General features: G+C 45.7%; 1 protein-coding gene across 1 annotated transcript in view; it reads right to left on the reverse strand.

Annotated features, from left to right (window-relative positions):
• RTEL1 (regulator of telomere elongation helicase 1) overlaps positions 1–20,375 on the reverse strand; it is a 150,158-nt gene that overhangs the window by 128,107 nt on the left and 1,676 nt on the right. The window contains exons 2-6 of the mRNA XM_048497934.1: positions 16,891–17,022; positions 11,822–12,020; positions 10,233–10,326; positions 9,455–9,536; positions 6,581–6,641 (exon numbers count right to left, since the gene is read on the reverse strand). Coding sequence (XP_048353891.1) covers positions 6,581–6,641; positions 9,455–9,536; positions 10,233–10,326; positions 11,822–12,020; positions 16,891–16,992 — 538 coding nt within the window. The 5' untranslated portion in view covers positions 16,993–17,022. The remainder of the gene's footprint in view (positions 1–6,580; positions 6,642–9,454; positions 9,537–10,232; positions 10,327–11,821; positions 12,021–16,890; positions 17,023–20,375) is intronic.

The following is a 20,375-nucleotide window of genomic DNA, read 5'->3' on the forward strand; positions in this document are numbered from 1 at the left end:
CCTCCTCCTCCTCCTCTTCTTCTTCTTTGTGGTATTCTATGTATTTTTGTTGGAAACTTGAACTGTGGAGGCTTATCTAGGGAACCAGATTAGCCTGTGCACTCCAAAACATGCCAGCCGGGTGACCTTGGGCTAGTCACAGTTCTTCAGAGCTCTCTCAGTTCCATCTACCTCACAGGATGTTTGCTGTAGGGGGGCAGGGGAAGGGAAAGGAGATTGTCAGCCCCTTTGAGTTTCCTTGAAGGAGAGAAAGAGGGGGTATAAACCCAAACTCTTCTTCTAAATCAGGGGTAGGGAACCTGCGGCTCTCCAGATGTTCAGGAACTGCAATTCCCATCAGCCTCTGTCAGCATGGCCAATTGGCCATGCTGGTAGGGGCTGATGGGAATTGTAGTTCCTGAACATCTGGAGAGCCGCAGGTTCCCTACCCCTGTTCTAAATGAATGAATAAATAAAAGAAAACCTTATAAACTTCACCAGCAGACTCATCCCCACCCCCCCTTTCAGACTCCCTCCAAAGATTTAGAGTCTGCAGTTTTGGCACCTCTTCCGATTTCAGCTGGGCTTGGCCTATTCCATTAATAGCTCTTCTGATCACTACTCTACACACACACAGTCTGAGAGAATCTTGTCATGTGCAATAAAATCTAGGCCTGCATTGCTTGGCGTATCTACAAAATATCACACCGAGCATATCCTGTAGGCAGCTGCTAGGGGGAAGAAAACACACAGCAGATGCCCAGGGGCTGATGCACGACTCTCAAGCAGCGAGCGGCCAGGAACCAGCAGAAATAGATCTCAACCAGACAAAATAGGCTCTGGGCTGCCTGTCAGAGTCATATAATTGAAACTGCAACAAAGAAGAAGAAGAGGACAGTGTCTTATATTAATTTTTGCTCCCAAAGATGTGCCATGTCTTATTTTCAGGGGATGTCTTATTTTTCTGCTCCACAGCTGCATGCTCTGGTCGACGGGCATGCTTCCAAACAAAAACTTTGCTACGTCTTACTTTCGGGGGATGCTTTATATTTAGCACTTCAGCAAAACCTCTACTACGTCTTATTTTCAGGGGATGTCTTATTTTCGGGGAAACAGGGTACCACCCAGGTTTGGTGAAGTTTGGTTCAGGGGGTCCAAAGTTATGGACCCTCAAAGGTGTAGACCCCATCTCCTATTAGCTCCCATTGGAAACAATGGGGGATGGGGCACTTCCATTGGGAGTCCATAACTTTGGACTCCCTGAACCAAACCTCACCAAACCTGGGTGAGATCATCAGAAGAGTCTCCCAAAAAATCCCTGAAATTTTGGTGCTGCTAGCCTAAAAACTACGCCCTCCACAGGCCAAAAACAGAAAAACACTGAAAATACAAAAAATCCCACAAACGAACCTGCAGTTTTTGCGCCCCCACAAGGGGGCGCCCTGAGCAACTGCCCACTTTGCCCAATGGGAGGAACGCCTCCAGCACTACGAAAGATTTTTTTTGAGTGTGTAGCAGCCACCTTCAGCGTGCTTCTTAGATTGCAGTCTTCTGAACACATCCATGAGGATTTTTTTCCCCTGCGTCTAGATGCCTTCAATTGCTGCCGAGAAACATCCATGCTTCCCTGCACAACCACACGGAAAATGAATGGAATCTGCACAGCAACAGCATTTGATGGATTGCTCTGTCTTTTAACTTATATGATTATATGAACCAGGCCACGGGCCGCTGCTCCTGCAGTTCCAGGAACACATCCAGAAAATATGAACATCTGTTGATTTAGCTCTTAATTATTTTTTCATAAAGCACCGTAATATGTGCAGATGAAAACCATTCTCAGAAAATATTAATTTTTCTCAGTACCGTTTTTCCCTTTGTTTTTATTCAGCTCTAAATTCAATGGATATTGTTCGGCTGCACCCTATTTGGTGCCAAATGCAAAGATCTTGTCAACTACTTGGGTCTTGAGCTGTCAGGGAGGAAATGGTGGGCATACCGAATCTTTCAAATAAATAAATAAAAGGAGGCATCCTCCTACTTCCCTCTGAGCACATATACAAGTAATTTCATACAACAGAAGGTGAAAGTTTAATGGAGGGGCAGTTTTCCAAAAGGAAACAATGACCCACAGATAGAGAAGCCCAAATCTCACTACTGTTAACGCAGAAAACCTTCCTCAGGAACCTGAAACGCTGAATGTGAATCAGTTTAATAGATGTGGGATTCTCTGATGAGACCTTGACACCAGAGACAGTATTGCCCACTCCGATCAGCAACAGTTTTCCAGGATTTCAAGTCATGGTCCTTCACATCACCTACAACCTTAATATTTTGAGTAGAAATGCCAGAGGTGGAGCCTGGGCCCTTCTGCATACAAAGTAGATTGGTCCTACAACACCAGAGGGGGAGAGGGGCCAAAACCAGTTCCACTGCCCACAGAGAGTATTTATTTATTTATAATCATTTTTATATACCGCCCCTCCCCCAAAGGGCTCTGGGCGGTGAACAACACAATAATAGCAATTCAACAATTCACATTAAAACCCCAATTAAAACAGCGGATTAAACAAATTTATCAGCATCCAGCATGAAACTTCATAGGCCCACCCTGGAAAGAACAAACCCAGAGAGTTGGGCCCTGTAAAAGTTAAGGGTCCAGAGTGTAAAGGGGGGAAGAGGAGGGCGTACATCAGCGGCCGGCCTCTCCAAACGCCCGGTGGAACAATTCGGTCTTACAGGCCCTGTGGAACTCTCCAAGATTTCGCAGGGCCCGGATAGCTGGTGGTAAAGTGTTCCACCAGGGAGGGGCCAGGGCTGTAAAGGCCCTGGCCTGGGTAGAGGCCAGCCGCATCATTGAGGGACTAGGGACAACCAGCAAGTTGGCCTCTGCCGAACGCAGAGGCCCCACGGGAACATATGGGGTAAGACGTTCCCGAAGGTACGAAGGTCCCAGGCCATGTAAGGCCTTAAAGTACCCACACCTTATGAATGATTCGGAACTCAACTGGGAGCCAATGCAAGCGACGTAACACAGGATGAATGTGTTCTCTGAAGGCACCACCTGTGAGCACACGCGCCGCCGCATGTTGGACCAGTTTCAACTTCCGGATCAGACGTAAGGGAAGGCCCGCATAGAGCGAGTTACAATAGTCTAACCTAGAGGTGACTGTATTGAGGTCTGACACGTAATGTGGCAGCACTAGGCGGCACCACTGGCCCCAGTGTTTGTCCCACAGAGAGCCTGCTCCATCCCACCCTCGGTTGGGAAGTGGAGGAGTAGCTCCCCAAAAGCACCGGATGGTAACACAATAATGTTTACAGGACACTAGCATTACATTTTTGTTCCCTCCCCAAACAGCAAAGTTCCCCAGGTGGCTTCTGAAGGGAGGTAATTTCATACTACAAAAAAGGGCTTTTTCAGTAGTAGATCCTACTCCAGGGGTGGCGAACCTATGGCACGGGTGCCAGAGGTGGCACTCAGAGCCTTCTCTGTGGGCACGCATGCACAGAGTTCATCATGTGATAATAGTGTAATTATTTCAGGGAGATTATTAGCATTAAACCTAAGACCTAGTTCTGGGAAGCAGTGTAGGTAACCCTGTTAAGCGCTGTTAAACCCTACTGATTTTCATGGAAAGAACTAAAGCGTGATCCTTAACCTGGGAGTAAGCTTGGTTGCTGGCAATGGGGCTTGCTTCTGAGTAAACCCTCCTAGGGTCGTGATTCACCCTTTCAAAGCGTTGCACAGTTGCTTCAAAGCAAAGCCACTGACTACTACCAAGCTTACTCACGAGTAACGCACGCCTTGGAGTCAACCGTTTTTTCCTATACTAAAACCTCAGTATTCAGGTTAAATTGCCATGTTGGCACTTTGCGATGAATAAGTGGGTTTTGGGTTGCAATTTGGGCACTTGGTCTCAAAAAGGTTCACCATCACTGTCCTACTCCATGGCTAAAAGAGAGCAAAAAAATTAACAACGCCCCCCCACCTTGATCTTCCATGGGTCCGGGGAAAAACAAAAAGAACGTCTTGATTGATAAGTTTAGCTATACTGTTATCTTTATTGTCATGGTGTTATTTATTCAGAAGGGGTTCAGGGATGTGTTTTTTTTTTACTGCGACTTTATTAATGATATTGAGCATTCATAAAATACCCGGAGCAGATCTTTAGCAAGATGTGATATGGGTCGAATAATTAACCATAGCAAGAGCATCTGCTATAAAAATCAAACATAAAAAACAAAATGTACGCAAACATTCCCCTACAATAGAATCCACTCTGCCAGTATACCAAAAGAGTTCTAAATCAGGTCAACGTGAATCATAACACTTGAATTCTGAATCCGTGTGAACCTATTTCAGTTTGGCCTAACTTGAAGGGGATGGTCACAACCCCAGACTTGCTCAATAAAAAGAATTAGTACTTTAGAAGCAGACTTCTCATTTCATAGAATCATAGGGCTGGAAGGGACCCCAAGGGCCATCAAGTCCAACCCCCTGCCATGCGGGAACACACAATCCAAGCACTCCTGACAAATGGCCATCCAGCCTCTCTTTAAAAACCTCCAAAGGAGGAGGTATGAATTCCAAGGTATGAATTCCACTGTCAAACAGCCCTGACAGAAAATTAATTAAACGTACTGATGACAAGCATAGGAAACCTGATGACTATATTGCCTGAACTGAATACAAGGCAACATGCAAAAGACAAGGCACCACCCCACTTTCTTTCTCAGAAGGCAAGGAGGCACACACACACACGTTCCACAGGCAGTGATAACAAGCAAGAGGGGAGGGTGAGAACCTAATGGGTTCACTCCATCTCCCTGCAGCTGCAAAGAGATAACAGTACCCAACAAGAGCAAACTTTCCCAGGAACTCTGAGCAGAAACCTTGCGTTAGCTAGAAACATGGCAGGACCCAGGCATAGACATTAGAGAAGGGATGGCGAACCTTTTCGAGACCGAGTGCCCAAATTGCAACCCAAAACCCACTTATTTATCGCACAGTGCCAAGACGGCAATTTAACTTGAATACTGAGGTTTCCGTTTAGGAAAAACCGGTTGGCTCCAAGGCGCACGTTACTCAGGAGTAAGCTTAGTGAAGCAACCATGCAACGCTTTAAATGATTAAATCACAATCCTAGGAGGGTTTACTCAGAAGCAAGCCCCATTGCTAGCAACCGAGCTTACTCCCAGGTAAAAAATCATGCCCAGACCAGCCTAGATGTGTGTGTGGGGGGGGGGGGGATGATTTTCCACCCTCAGAGTGCCCACAGAGAGGGCTCTGAGTGCCACCTCTGGCACCCGTGCCATAGGTTCGCCATCACTGCATTAGAGGGTTATACAGGGGTGGAGAGAAAAGGCGTAGTAAAAACGAAAGAGATGTTATGAGAAAAACGGATACTAAAAAAATGAAAGTTGCAAGCATGTAAAAACTATGCAACAGCCCATCCACAAGATAGAAACAGCACATAAGATCTGTCCAAAACAGTTGATCTTCCATCCAATGCATTCGCGGGGGGTGGGGAGGTGCTATTGGTAGAAGAACACTGGATGCCATAGAGGACTGACAGGCAAACATGCAGAAGAAGAGGAAGAAGAGTTTGGATTTATACCCCACCTTTCTCTCCTGTAAGGAGACTCAAAGGGGCTTACAATCTCCTTTCCCTTCCCCCCGCAACAAACACCTTGTGACGTAGGTGGGGCTGAGAGAATCCTGAAGGACTGTGACTAGCCCAAGGTCACCCAGCAGGAATGCAGGAGTGCAGAAACACATCACCAGATAAGCCTCTGCCACACAGGTGGAGGAGCGGGGAATCAAACCCGGTTCCCCAGATTAGAGTCCACCTGCTCTTAACCATTACACCAATGCAGAGTAATTAACATTTGGTGCCTAATGCCATCCCTGCTTCCAAATGTTCAAACATCTCCAAAATTCCTCCCTTCAAAAGCAAGGCAGACCGCAGCTGAAAATCTTGGAAAACTGCAACAAGCATCCCATTGCACAGAGTATCCATTTTATATCACTGTAATCACCAAATCTGCTGGCGCTGGTTGAATCTCTTCCTGTATTTTCATTACTTCAGCTTGATGTTTACTCTTGGCAGCAGCTGATCAGAGCATGTGAAGGGGGGGGGAGGTGCAAATCATCAAATAAATAAAACCTTGGGATTCAACCAAGGATTCAAAGATGCTTCTCTCGCAGCTCTGGATCTGTCTAAACGCAGAAACTCCTTAAATGGCCTTGAAAATAAGCAGGCTCCGAATAAGACACCATTGATGAACTGAATGTCAAAAGAAGAGTGTGCTCAGCACGTTTACTCTCTCTCCCCTCTGGACAAAGCTGACATCTTCCCAGTCAATAATCCGAGAACTCAATTACCTGAGCCCTACTGGAAAGAAAAGCACTCACAAGCACATACAGAGGCAGGCAGGTTGTACAAACGAATCTTGCTGGCAGAAAATTGTTCGGGTCCACCAAAAACGTCGCTGTGACGTGAAAGTTTTCCCGAAAGTGGGTAACAGGATATCTTGTACAAATCTTGCCCAACATTAGAACCAACTGAGAAATGCTTTCAGGGACATTTTTCCCTACCTTCCACGTTGTTATAGAAATGACACGAGTGAGTTGTTACTTTCATACGGCACAAGCGGATCTGCAAGATAAGTGAACAGCCCGGTTCAGTTCATAAAACAATCCTGAAACAATAAATGCGCTGGTTCATGCCCTTCCCCACCTGGAGTTTCACTTGCAGGGTTCCTGGGGCAGGGACTCATCTGTGACTGCACCAGAAAAGAACTATTCATGGCGCTATATGAATACCACCACCAACAAACAGCCCTGGCTACAGGGCATCAGCTGGGAACTACTTATGAGAAAAACTGAAAGACTGCAGAAAGGACCAAACCAATCCAATGAACGTGACAAGTAAACAGGGATCTGGGCAAATCAAGGATTTTTTCCCCAGACACTGAACCTCAGGGAACTATTCATCCCCACTAAGAAGGAGGAGGAAGAAGAAGAGTTGGATTTATATCCCCTCTTCCTCTCCTGTGAGGAGACTAAAAGGGGCTTTTCTCCTTTCCCTTCCCCCCCCAACAACAAACACCCTGTGAGGTGGGTGGGGCTGAGAGAGCTCCGAAGAACTGTGACTAGCCCAAGGTCACCCAGCTGGCATGTGTTGGAGTGCACAGGCTAATCTAGTTCACCAGACAAGCCTCCACAGCTCAAGTGGCAGAGCGGGGAATCAAACCCAGTTCTCCAGATTAGAGTGCACCTGCTCTTAACCACTAAACCACAGAGGCCAGATCCCCACTAAGCCTCAGAGGCCACATCAAGTGCTAAGTAGATTGATTGGACTGTTGTATAGAAAGACTGCGAATGCCATTTTAGGCTGCATCAGATCAGTATCCTAATCACAAGACATGACTCTTCCATGGTGTTTAAAGACCTTAATGGTCTGGGACCAGGGTATCTCCCTCTCCCAACGCATTCCCCAGAGAGCGCTGCGCTCCATTGGTAATAACTTGCCAGCTTAAAGAAGCGACAGATTTTTTGGCCCTTGGCCTGGTGGAACGTTCTATCAAAGGAGACCAGAGCTCCGTGGGACTTGTCTCAATTTTACAGGGCCTGTAAGACCCTGCTAGTTTGAGGGCAGCAATGGATTATGGGTCCGTCATTTTCCTCTTTGAGGAGCAGCAGTGGCGTAGGAGGATAAGAGCTCGTGTATCTAATCTGGAGGAACCGGGTTTGATTCCCCGCTCTGCCGCCTGAGCTGTGGAGGCTTATCTGGGGAATTCAGATTAGCCTGTGCACTCCCACACACACCAGCTGGGTGACCTTGGGCTAGTCACAGCTTCTCGGAGCTCTCTCAGCCCCACCTACCTCACAGGGTGTTTGTTGTGAGGGGAGAAGGGCAAGGAGATTGTAAGCCCCTTTGAGTCTCCTGCAGGAGAGAAAAGGGGGATATAAATCCAAACTCTTCTTCTTCTCTTTGTCCCTCCCATCTTCCTCTTTGTCCCTCCCATCTTTTGTTTTTTGGGTTTCAGGATAGGGTTGGGAATATCCTGGCTTCCAGTGGAATTCTGAATCATCCACAAGGTATGGGTGTTAACCTTCCCAAGGCGCTTTGACCTGGGACTCCTCGAGTACCCTGCTTGGGACACGCCTTACCCCATATGTCCCTACACGGCCTCTGCGTTCAGCAGAGGCCAATTTGCTGGTGGTTCCCAGCCCCTCAATGACCACGGCTGGCCCCAGCTTCCACCCGGGCCAGGAGGCTTTGCAGCCCCTGGCTCCCTGCCTGGTGGAACACTCTTCTCCCCTCCAGCTGTCCAGGCCCTGCCCGGGGATCTTGGAGAAGTTCCACAAGGGCCTGTAAAGACCGCAGGATTGTTCCGCCTGGCTTTTGGGGAGTACAGCCATTGAGGGTGAGCCCCCTCCTTGTCTTTCCCTTTTCACATCTTAGGAGCTGTAATTACATCTACCGCCCCCTCTTTTGGGAGGGGGTTTTACATTGTTAGTTTTACCTTTAAATCCTGGACGCCAAGTGGAATGCTGTAGTTTCATGTTTTAAATATGTATATTTATATTGATTATTTATTGTTATTATTGTTTCTGGAATATTATTTTGTTGTTCACCGCCCAGAGCCCTCAGGGGATGGGGCGGTATACAAATGTAATTATAAAATAAATAAATAAATAAATAAATATTCAGAAGTCCCATCATGATTTAATTACAGACCACTTATAGAGGTCGTAGACCTTTTAATATTTGGATGTATATATTATTGCGTATTGTATATTTTGTGACGTATATTTTATGGTGTAAACTGCTCTGAGCCGGGTATGGCAGGGAGAGCGGGGTATAAATTAAATAAATAATAGTAATTATAATAAAGAAAATGTAATGCATGAACCAAAGTAAATATGCTACGGAGCAACTTTAACGATGGTAAACAGTACTATGCTTTCTGAGCAAAAAAAAAAAGGCAACAAAACCCACAGACAGTAAAAATAAAATAAAACTGGCCATGACCACTTGTAGATTTAATGGAAATTCAAATCTAACTAGCTCTACAGAACCTCTGCTGGGGTTGCCAGGCACAGCTACGCAACAGTGAGCTCAAGCAGAGGCTGCAGTTAACTTCTGCGTTCAATTACACACTTCAGTGCAGGCAAACTTCCTCCACAATTCCCAAACACAAAAAAAAGGGCTTTCCCCCCCAATGCAGGCGAATCGGGTGCTCTCCTGTAACTGGCCTGAGTTTAACCCAGGAAGAAAAGGCACAAAATACACCGTTGGCTCCACACCCTGCAGTACACAAGACCAGCACAGAAAACGCCAATCGTACGAATTACAACTGGCCAATGGCAATTTTTTTTTTTAGGCCAGCGAATGGACTCTCAAGCTCTGGCATGATTGAGTCGACAGACATGATTTGTGTTATTTTGCTTGTATATTCTCACCTGTGAATAGTTATTTTCCTGTTTTTTAACTTCAGGGTGGATGCACAGCTGCTCTCTAGAACCGAACACGCACACCTTTGGCCTGTTAATGCAGAGGGGGAAACAGACATTTTAAAAACACACAAAAACAAAAACAGAATACCGGAGCATTACATTAGTGGGGAGGAGGGGCGTGGCTCAATAGACAAGTATCTGCTTGACAAGCAGAAGGTCCCAGATTCAAATCCTGACACCTCCAGGTAGAGGAGTTTGAAAGACCTCTATCTAAGACCCTGGAGAGTGGCTGGTAATCAGTTTAGACAATGCTGATCTTGGGGCGCTGTGTGGTTTCCAGGCTGTATGGCCATGTTCTAGCAGTATTTTCTCCTGATGTTTCGCCTGCATCTGTAGATGGTATGTATACCAACAGGTATATATACTCCACTTGCTTTCCTACCATCAGATCCTCTGAAGATGCCAGCCACAGATGCAGGCGAAACGTCAGGAGAGAATGCTGCGAGAACACGGCCATACAGCCCAGAAACCACACAGCACCCCAGTGATTCCGGCCGTGAAAGCCTTCGACAATAGAATGCTAACCTTGATAGACCAAAGCTCTGGTTCAATATAAGGCAGCTTCCTGCGTTGGTGTATTAGATTATGGCAAGTATTTTAAACATGGCACTTTCAAAACATCACAATAACCAAAGGGTCCGTTAGAAGGAAAATGGTCAGATACATATTTGTCCAGAGTTCTTCCAAATGCTCAGTGAGCAGCAATATCTTAAATTTTCTGTACCTGTAAACGGTGCTCTTTAATTCACTGATGACCTGAGTAAGCTGAGAATGAGTTCTTGAGGCATAAATTATTTTAGGTATGTCAGTGTAATAAGCTGTCAAGTGGAGAAACAGAGGGGGGGGGGGGAGAATTAGTTCTCGTGTAGTGCTAAATATATCACCAGTCTGCTTTTCCCCTTCTGGTGCTATGGTAACAACTCAGCCTGAGGAGGCAGTGGGAGATTTTACAAACCAACTGTTCACCTATAGGGAACAAGAACAGCGCATATTTGTACTGCTTTAAGCTAGAGGGTTCCCTGAGCAGCACCTGCAGACAAACATATGCGTGCATAAATAAAGACACGATGATAGATAGATAGATAGATAGATAGATAGATAGATAGATAGATAGATAGATAGATAGATAGATAGATAGATAGATAGATAGATAGATAGAGGAAGGAAGGAAGGAAGGAAGGAAGGAAGGAAGGAAGGAAGGAAGGAAGGAAGGAAGGAAGGAAGGAAGGAAGGAAGGAAGGAAGGAAGGAAGGAAGAAAGAAAGGAAGGAAGGAAGGAAGGAAGGAAGGAAGGAAGGAAGGAAGGAAGGAAGGAAGGAAGGAAGGAAGGAAGGAAGGAAGGAAGGAAGGAAGGAAGGAAGGGGGCAACAAACATACAAACAAACTCACACTATGGGAAGGGAGGGAGGGAGGGAGGGAGGGAGGGAGGAGAAGACAGCAGACGGACAGACGGACGGACGGAGTGTCCTGGCTAATGCCATTTAATTAGCAACTAGGGATTCCCAGAAGAGCAAAACACATGCCAGAGGGGGTCCCATGTTTTCCTCATCTGATACCCGGTCTTCCCAGGAAAAAGAATCCATCAAGATACCCAGCAACTTATTCACAGGTTTACATGTTCCTTGTTTTCGACGCTTTCTGGATTTTCACAGCCAGTATACTGGTATAGGGTGACTGAAGAAGTAGAGTTGGTTTTTATATCCCACTTTCCTCAACATTTAAGGAATCTCAGAGCAGCTTACAAATCACCTTCATTTCCTCTCTCTACAATAGATACCTTGGGAGGTAAGTGGGGCTGAGAGAGTTCGGCGAGAGCTGTGACTCGCCCAAGGTCACCAGTAAGCTTTATGTGTTGGAGGGGGGAAACAAACCTATTTCACCAGATTAGAGTCTGCTGCTGATGTAGTGGAGTGGGGAATCAAACCCAGTTTTCCAGATTAGAGTCCACTGCTCTTAACCACTACACCACGCTGGACAAGGATAAGAAATTGTAGTATCCTGCAGTCTGCCCCTCCCAGCTTCCTATCCTAGTTCACCTACAGAGGTTAGGCACCCCATTTTGAGAACCCTTGGTGCCTCCCTTCTTGTGGCTTCCAAGCAACCATGAGACTACTTATGGTTGTAGTGAGATTTCCCTTCTCACTGGACACAGTGTGTAACACACTTCTCTCTGTGATACATCTCTGAAGATGTCAGCCACAGATGCAGGCAAAACATTAGGAACAAGATCTACCAGACCACGGCCACACAGCCCAGAAAGTCCACAACAACCAACCATAAGATTGTTTGTGCAACCACAAATAACAGGACTTACCTGGGACGTCACCATTTGTGGCAACATTACCCCAAGATGACATCGGTTGGTCAGGGAAGAGCTCTGCTCCATTGAGTCGCTGACTGATCTTCTTTGCAGAGACAGCATCTTTTAAGTGCTCTCGCCAAGCCAGAGTTGCGCACAGGAGACACAATGTCTTCCCTGTGCCAGTGGGACTCTCCAAAATTCCATTCACTTGCTTGAATAATGGTAAAGAAGACAAGAGGAAAATAAGCCAGAATAAACTGGAAATTCACTTAAGTGCCAGTCACCTGACAAATAATTCCATGTCAAATGAAACAAATGCGCTTCCTGGTTGTCCCAATGACACCTTAACTCTTTACCCAGAGATGAGGGACAGGATACAAGCTTTAGTGCGAGAAGTTTCCCAATGTTCCTCTGTACCAGAACCCCAATATGAATCGGCACGTAGACTACAGCGGAGAGAACCTGGCAAGTAAAAGATCCCAATGCTTCCACTGGATCTTTTCTAAAAGCTTTCACTCTGAATGCCTCTCATTCACATATCCCATCTTCAAACAGCCGGTAATATTTGGTCTGGCGAACCAATATGTTCTCATTCACTTTTAGCATACAGTTTAATCTGTGCTGAGCATTTGTTAGAGATTTTCAATGTTAATGGGCCCCCAGACAGAATATTAAATCACTGAAGAAATAGACACAGAGAATTTTGGTTAAGATTCTATGACATTAAGATCTACAGATAAGCCCTCTATCTGGCTTATGCATTGTCCAGGTCAAGAAGAAGAAGAGTTGGATTTATATCCCCCTTTCTCTCCTGTAAGAAGACTCAAAGGGGCTTACAAACTCCTTTCCCTCCCCCCCATCCACAACAAACATTCTGTGAGATAGGTGGGGCTGAGAGAGCTCCAAAAAGCTGTGACTAGCCCAAGGTCACCCAGCTGGCGTGTGTTGGAGTGCACAGGCTAATCTAGTCCCCCAGATAAGACTCCACAGCTCAAGTGGCAGAGCAGGGAATCAAACCCGATTCTCCAGATTTGAGTGCACCTGCTCTTAACCACTATGCTGCTGCTGCTCACGTCAAGGAAGACGTGAATCCCATGGACTACTCTGTTTCCACCTCTGCGCTTGGCACACTAAGAAAATACTTTTGATAACCCCAGCAGATGCCTTTCCAGCTAGAGAAAGAGTTGTGGGTTGAGGGAAGCATAGGCTAACAGATATTGTAAAGCATTGGATGAGGGCAACAGTATAATAATACAGGGTGGAGGGAAAGGCCAAATATTATGGTAGGGTTGCCAGCTCCCTAGAGAAAAAATATCCTGAGCTTTCACAGAGGTTTGTTGGGATGTTATACACCAGGTGAAGCTATTTATCTTCATACCATGAAATCTTCAGCTGTAATAATGCTAAGAAAAGCTGAAGAGCTAGGAAAGGAGGAAGGCCTAACATGAAGAAGAAGAAGAAGAAGAGGAGGAGGAGGAGGAGGAGGAGGAGTTTGGATTTATATCCCCCCTTTCTCTCCTGCAGGAGACTCAAAGGGGCTGACAATCTCCTTGCCCTTCACCCCTCACAACAAACACCCTGTGAGGTAGGTGGGGCTGAGAGAGCTCCGAGAAGCTGTGACTAGCCCAAGGTAACCCAGCTGACATGTGTGGGAGTGCCCAGGATAATCTGAATTCCCCAGATAAGCCTCCACAGCTCAGGCAGCAGCTGGGAATCAAACCCGGTTCCTCCAGATTAGATACACGAGCTCTTAACCTCCTACGCCACTGCTGCTCTGAGATGGATGGCTGAGGAAAGGATACCACTGCCTCCAGTTTGCAAGACCTCAGCGATGATAGGCTGTTTCGGAGGCCATTAATTTGTCTGGTTGCCAGAAGTCAGGACAACTTGATGGCACATAACATAAGCCCAGGCCTCTATTAAAAGGACAGAACATTTTTCTCCAGATTCGTTGGCAACCATAGGTATGAGGCATACACCAAAGTATATGATCAAGGACCACAAGACACACAGCCTCAGCTTCAGTTCTTCTCCCCCCCACCACGCACATACACACTCCCTCAACTGTGACTCCTCCACAAGTCTAATCTCTCAGTCAGCTACCTCACTAACCCATTTCCTTCCCTTCTGCTCACTCTGCTTCACTGCCCCCTATAAATGTTCTCTTGGCACATGGCTCCTCCTCCCACAGGTCCTACACCCATGGTTTCTCTCTTTTTCCAGGCCAAAGATACTTCCCCTGTCTCCATTTCCCCCTTCCATCAGCTTCCAGTCATACCACTTGCTTGTAACCCTCTCTTCACATCACATATTGTGAGTTTTGCAGCAGTGGCGTAGGAGTTTAAGAGCTCGTGTATCTAATCTGGAGGAACCGGGTTTGATTCCCAGCTCTGCCGCCTGAGCTGTGGAGGCTTATCTGGGGAATTCAGATTAGCCTGTACACTCCCACACACACCAGCTGGGTGACCTTGGGCTAGTCACAGCTTCTCGGAGTTCTCTCAGCCCCACCTACCTCACAGGGTGTTTGTTGTGAGGGGGGAAGAGCAAGGAGATTGTAAGCCCCTTTGAGTCTCCTGCAGGAGAGAAAGGGGAAATATAAATCCAAACTCTTCTTCTTCTTCCTAGATGCACCCCAAAAATTAAAATTTGACTGAGTATATTCAATACAGTTTTAGGGCACACACGTCAGAATTCTTCTTGTCTCAATATACTGCATGTAAGCTTCCATAATCAGTCAGTGTCACTCAGTCAGTGGCAAACACAGCAGATCCAAACTGAGATTTCATCAACTGGGATTACACCAACAACAATTTTTAAACCTCATTTATATCCTATTTCCTTCCCCAGTGGGGACCCAAAGCAGCCTACCGACACTCTTCTCCATTTTACCCCACAACAACCCTGTGAGGAAGGCAATGTTGAGGGTGCGTGATTGGGCCCAAGGTCACCCAGCAAGATTCCATGGCAGAACAGGGATTCGAACCAGGGTCTTCCCAATCCTAGCAAGCTCTGACCACCAGAGGCGTAACTAATAAGGGACAGGGGGTGCACTGTGCACCAGACGCATGCCGGTGGGGGTAGAAAATCACCCCCGCCCCATTCCCCCACCTCCCCAAGCCTGGCCCCGCCCCACTCGCCTGGCCTGTTTTCAGCCAGCAGAAAAAGGTAAGTGGGGTGGGCGGGGTCGCAGGGGCGGCCGCAACACACAGGCAGCAGTGGCGTAGGAGGTTAAGAGCTCGTGCATCTAATCTGGAGGTACCGGGTTTGATTCCCAGCTCTGCCGCCTGAGCTGTGGAGGCTGGTCTGGGGAATTCAGATTAGCCTGTGCACTCCCACACATGCCAGCTGGGTGACCTTGGGCTAGTCACAGCTTCTCGGAGCTCTCTCAGCCCCACCTACCTCACAGGGGGGAAGGGCAAGGAGATTGTAAGCCTCTTTGAGCCTCCTGCAGGAGAGAAAGGGGGGATATAAATCCAAACTCCTCCTCCTCCTCCTCTTCTTCCCCCTCTGCCCCTGCTTACCACTACACCACAATGGCTCTTAGCACAATTATGCATACTGCAGTACCCATGAGGCCCACACTAGCAGCTATTATCAGAGCAGCAGCAGCAAGCACAACAGATGTTCAGACCTCCTGTACAGGATACCAGTAACACTAGAGATTTCCAAAACAGACATCAAACACAAGGATCCATGGAGGTTTCCTTACTGGGAAGCCAAGTAGATAATAAAATGCCTGGTATCAATCCTTAAAGTTCAAGAACAGATTGTATGAACAGAAGGACCACTTTATTTGCTTTTCCCCCCTGTTTTCCTCTCTACCAATGGATCTAATGTGAATATTTCAGACGCTTGCAGGAGGCGAGTTTTGCAAAAGAGCCTCTTTTCAGGAAGTGTGAAGCGTGTTTCCATGTGTGCAAAAATGAATCTGTTCTGAACAAGTACAAAAATATCTGCGAAATTCAAGTCAGGGAACGTAACTGGCCCAATTTCAATATCTGTACAGTTTTCAAAAGATATTTAACCATGGGCCTTTCAACACATATTAATATTTTAAACATTGAAAATTAATTTCTTTAATCCATTTTTAAAATATATATTTTATAGAAGATTTAACTTTTATTTCCTTTTGATAATTTGTTTCATTTTTGTCAATCTGTTGCCATCCCTGATTAACGGTTTCTGGTCATATTGTAAACAATTTATCCCTAATAAAGGCTACCACGGCCGGGGGGAGGGGGACGACGACGACCCAATTTCAACTGATGAAAAGTTCATGCCCGCTTTCCAGCTACAATATATTTATATATATATAGAAGTTATAGTTGTTGCAATTCTACCTACTGGCCTTAATTGCTCTGATATGGATGCCCACTAAATAACCTTGACTAAGTTACTCTCTCTTAGCCAAGCCTATCCCAAAGGGTTGTTATGGGGATAAAATGGAACAGGGAAGAATGCTCAGGTAAGCTGCTTTGGGTCCACATCAAAAAGAAAGGTGGGATATAAATATAAAGTAGAAAGATGTCTACTTAAGCATACACAATACAACATTAAAAATGCAAGCAGAAGCTTCTTGGGGCAGGAGGTTAATTTACAAATACAAATAACTGAAGAAAAGTGTGCCCAATTAAAAAAACTAGCAAAATTAAATGGACAACAACTGCATTTAGGAAACTCCCTCTGCTCCCCCAGAGACAATTATTACCAAGCGTATATCACATTTTCTGCAGCAAAGAACAGAATTAAACATCTAAATGAAAACTCATTCTGGAAAGTCATTCTGAAATGGTATATAGATTAACATTCACTTGGAACACACATATAAACATATTATAAATAAATTCCTTGATCAACAATCTCAAGGTGATAGATAGGTATCACTGAATTCATCATTCAGTACACTTTCAGCATGTCTTTCAGTTGGTCTGTGAGCTGTTCTTGAAAGTCCAACTAAAGTTATTCATTTCCTTCCCAACAGTCACATTTCAGACAATTTAGATGTGGAGTCTTCATTTTCCAAACACTTTCTAAATTTAAAGTCCAGAATTGGGAACCAGAATTTTCCCCAGAATACTTACCTTTTGTAGGCATTCCAGCACTTTGGACATGTACGCTTCCTGGCATAGGTAGGGTTGAAACGGGAAGTCCACAGTAATGCCATTTAATTTTATTTGGGGCATATTTCATCTGACGTGGCAGGATAACAGCACCTAGAACCAACAACATACTTAATCAAAACAGACCTCTTTGCCGAAAATCGACACAAGTAGTGGACCCTCTAAACTTATTCCAAATCTCACTTTGAAAACAAATCTCTATCCCTCTCACAGAAGAGAAACCCACACAACTCTATACAGTGCAATGTCCCCATACCATCAAAATTTATGCAGCTCTCCTGCCCCGTATCATTAAACTGCAATGAATTATCTTTTTCAAGCTGCTTTATAGTGGCCAGATAGCTTCAGTCCAAATGTGTTACCCTCACACCCATCATCATATTTAGACAAAACTTTGCTGCATTCTGGGAGTCTCCACTAGAAAACCTGAAAACTAAAGAATGGTGCTTGGCATGCCAGTAATTAATCTAACCACTGATTAATTATCCCAGACTCTCAGCAAACCAGAAATGAAATGATCTACATCTTGTGGAGGAAAGTTCCAAGAAATGTGTTTGTTTTTTCTGAATAAAAGATCCAGCTGCTACTGTGACAAAAGAGCCAGCATGGTGCAGAAGTTAACAGCAGTGGACTCTAACCTGGAGAGCCAGGTTTGATTCCCCACTACTCCACATGAATGGCGAATCCTTACCTAGTGAACTAGATTTGTTTCCCTGCTCCTACACATGAAGCCAGATGGGTGATCTTGGGCCAGTCACTGTTCTCTCTGAACTCTCTCAGCCCCACGTGCCTCTCAAGGTGTCTGTTGTGGGGAGTGGAAGGGAAGGAGTTTGTAAGCCCCTCTGAGTCTCCTTACAGGACCGAAAGGCAGGGTATAAATCCAATCTCTTCTTCTCTTTGAAATGGATTATGACCATCATACAAAAGGGGAATTAAAAAACTGGCATCCTTTCAACTTTCACATCTTTCCATGCACCTTCCATACTGTACCTCCTCGGAGTCCAAAACAGAACCTTTCAAGAGTCAACGCATCCTATGTCCAATACCTGACAATGAGAATTTTGGCTCTCAAAAGCGTGTGCACTGAAAATCATATTGGTCTTTAACAAGCTACTGGACTCATATCTAGCTGTTCTACTGCATTCCAACAGAACTATCCTCTGATACTTCCCAACTTCACCGACTGTTAACATCACCACCCACTGTATTTCACAATTACAAATTTTGCAGGGGCTGTGTTCTTATATTCTATATATATGCACACTGGTGTCATAACAGTTTTTAACAAACATCAATCTCTTTCATTTTAGTTGATTTTCTATCCCACCCTATCCCCGGATGCAGAGGTGATTCCAACACTTTTTTCATACATACCAAGAGGATCAAGGCCATATTTGTAACTTTATTAAGATATAATAGCTCATAGTCCATACACCAAAAATGACCCATTTAGCCTCTGGACACAGAGCTTCACATTTTGATTGAGCCCTCGTGTATTATGTGCCGTCAAGTCACTTTCAACTTATGTCGACCCAGTGAACTGATGACTTCCAAAACGTCTTACCATTAATAGCTGCAGGGGTGTCCAACTCTGGTACTTCAGATGTTCATGGACTACAATTCCCTGATGTTCATGGACTACAATTCCCATCAGACAAATCTCAATTGGTCATGCCAGCAGGGGCTGATGGGAATTGTATTCCATTAACATCTGTGGCGCCAGAGTTGGGACACCTCTGGGCTAAGGTGTCAAACTAGGATCTGGGAAAACCAGGTTTGAATTCCTACTCTGTAACAGAAACTTGCTGGGTGACCTTGGGCCAGACAAACACTCTCAGCTCTGACCCTGGCTATTATTTGAATGAGAAACCTCCAAGGAATACCAGTGACTACCTCTCCAAGCCTGGCTACCATGGTAGTGGTTGCCAGGAGAGGTTGCAGGCCCAGACACCATGATGGAAGATTCTGGGAGGTGCTCCTGTTCCATAGAATCATAGAATTGGAAGAGACCCCAAAGGCCATCAAGTCCAACCCCCTGCAATGCAGGAACACTCAATCAAAGCACTCCTGACAGATGGCCATCCAGCCTCTCTTTAAAAACCTCCGAAGAAGGATACTCCACCACACTCCGAGTTAGTGCATTCTCCACTGTAGAACAGCCCTGACTGTCATGTAGCAAATAAAACAGCTCATGAAACAACATTGTGCAGACTTTAAATACTGACAGGAATAGCTGTGGAACCAAAAAGTTGGCTTACCATACTTCAACTAACAGCAATCACTGTTGAATTTATATACAATGAACAATGTCACTCAATACAAAAATGGACTTCATACCAGACAAATGCAAATTGCTCGGGAGAGGAACCAGGAACAGACACATTCTAAACAATGCTCCAGACAACCTCCAACTACTAATAGCGTGTCCTCAGCACCAACCAATAGCTTGAAGCTCGTAAAACCAAACAAGGACCCTCACCAGCCTTATAAGACAGGAGGTATTTCTTCCAAACTGGTATTTCCTCCAAACAAAGTTTGTTTAACAGTTTGTAACTATACAGAGAAATATCCTGCCTGGAATTCCATGCAGCTTGTTAAAAGACACTTTAGAATGCTGTTAAAGGGAGAAGCGAAACAAATTGACCTGCTCTCAGTAGAAACCTTGAATGGTATAAGCCAGATGCAATTCAGCATGTATACCTCTGCTTTTATTTGTCTCTAGAGCAGTGATGGCGAACCTGTGGCACGGGTGCCAGAGGTGGCACTCGGAGCCCTCTCTGTGGGCACACACACAGAGTTCGTCATGTGGGGGTGGAAAAACACCCCACAACAAACACACATCTAGGCTGGCCTGGGCCACTGAGCACGATGTGTGTGCACCACAGTGAGTAGGGAGGACTCAGCTGGTGGGCCTGGTGCCTCTGCTCCGGGTGGCTGCTGCCCGAGGCGGTGGGGGCGCAGAGGAGGCAGAGGTGCTAGAGAGGCACAGAGCAGTGCATGCGGGACTTGCTGGAGGCTAGAGCAGGCTGGCCCCTGCTTGAGCGGGTGGGGCAGAGGGAGCTAACCAGTTTTTTCTAAACTAAAACCTCAGCATTCAGGTTAAATTGCTGGGTTGGCACTTTGCGATAAATAAGTGGGGTTAGGGTTGCAATTTGGGCACTCGGTCTCGAAAAGGTTCGCCATCACTGCTCTAGAGCATTTCTGGCATCCAGAGGAATTTTTCCAAAGCAGGTTTTTAGAAATGTATCTGTACTGCCACTATTTCCACAGTTAAAATGCCCAGTCCAGCACAACCTGAAAAATGCTGTCAGGAGCAAGGAAAGTTCTAATAAAGATACTCAGAATGTCACAACTACCCGGATGTACAGCTCAATAACTCTAGCTCCAACTCTGACTTATTAGAAAATGAAGTCCTGGAGAAAAGTCTTAAAAGAATCCTTCCAGAC

The sequence above is a fragment of the Sphaerodactylus townsendi genome, linkage group LG05 (assembly GCF_021028975.2).
Source record: "Sphaerodactylus townsendi isolate TG3544 linkage group LG05, MPM_Stown_v2.3, whole genome shotgun sequence".
NCBI lineage: Eukaryota > Metazoa > Chordata > Lepidosauria > Squamata > Sphaerodactylidae > Sphaerodactylus > Sphaerodactylus townsendi.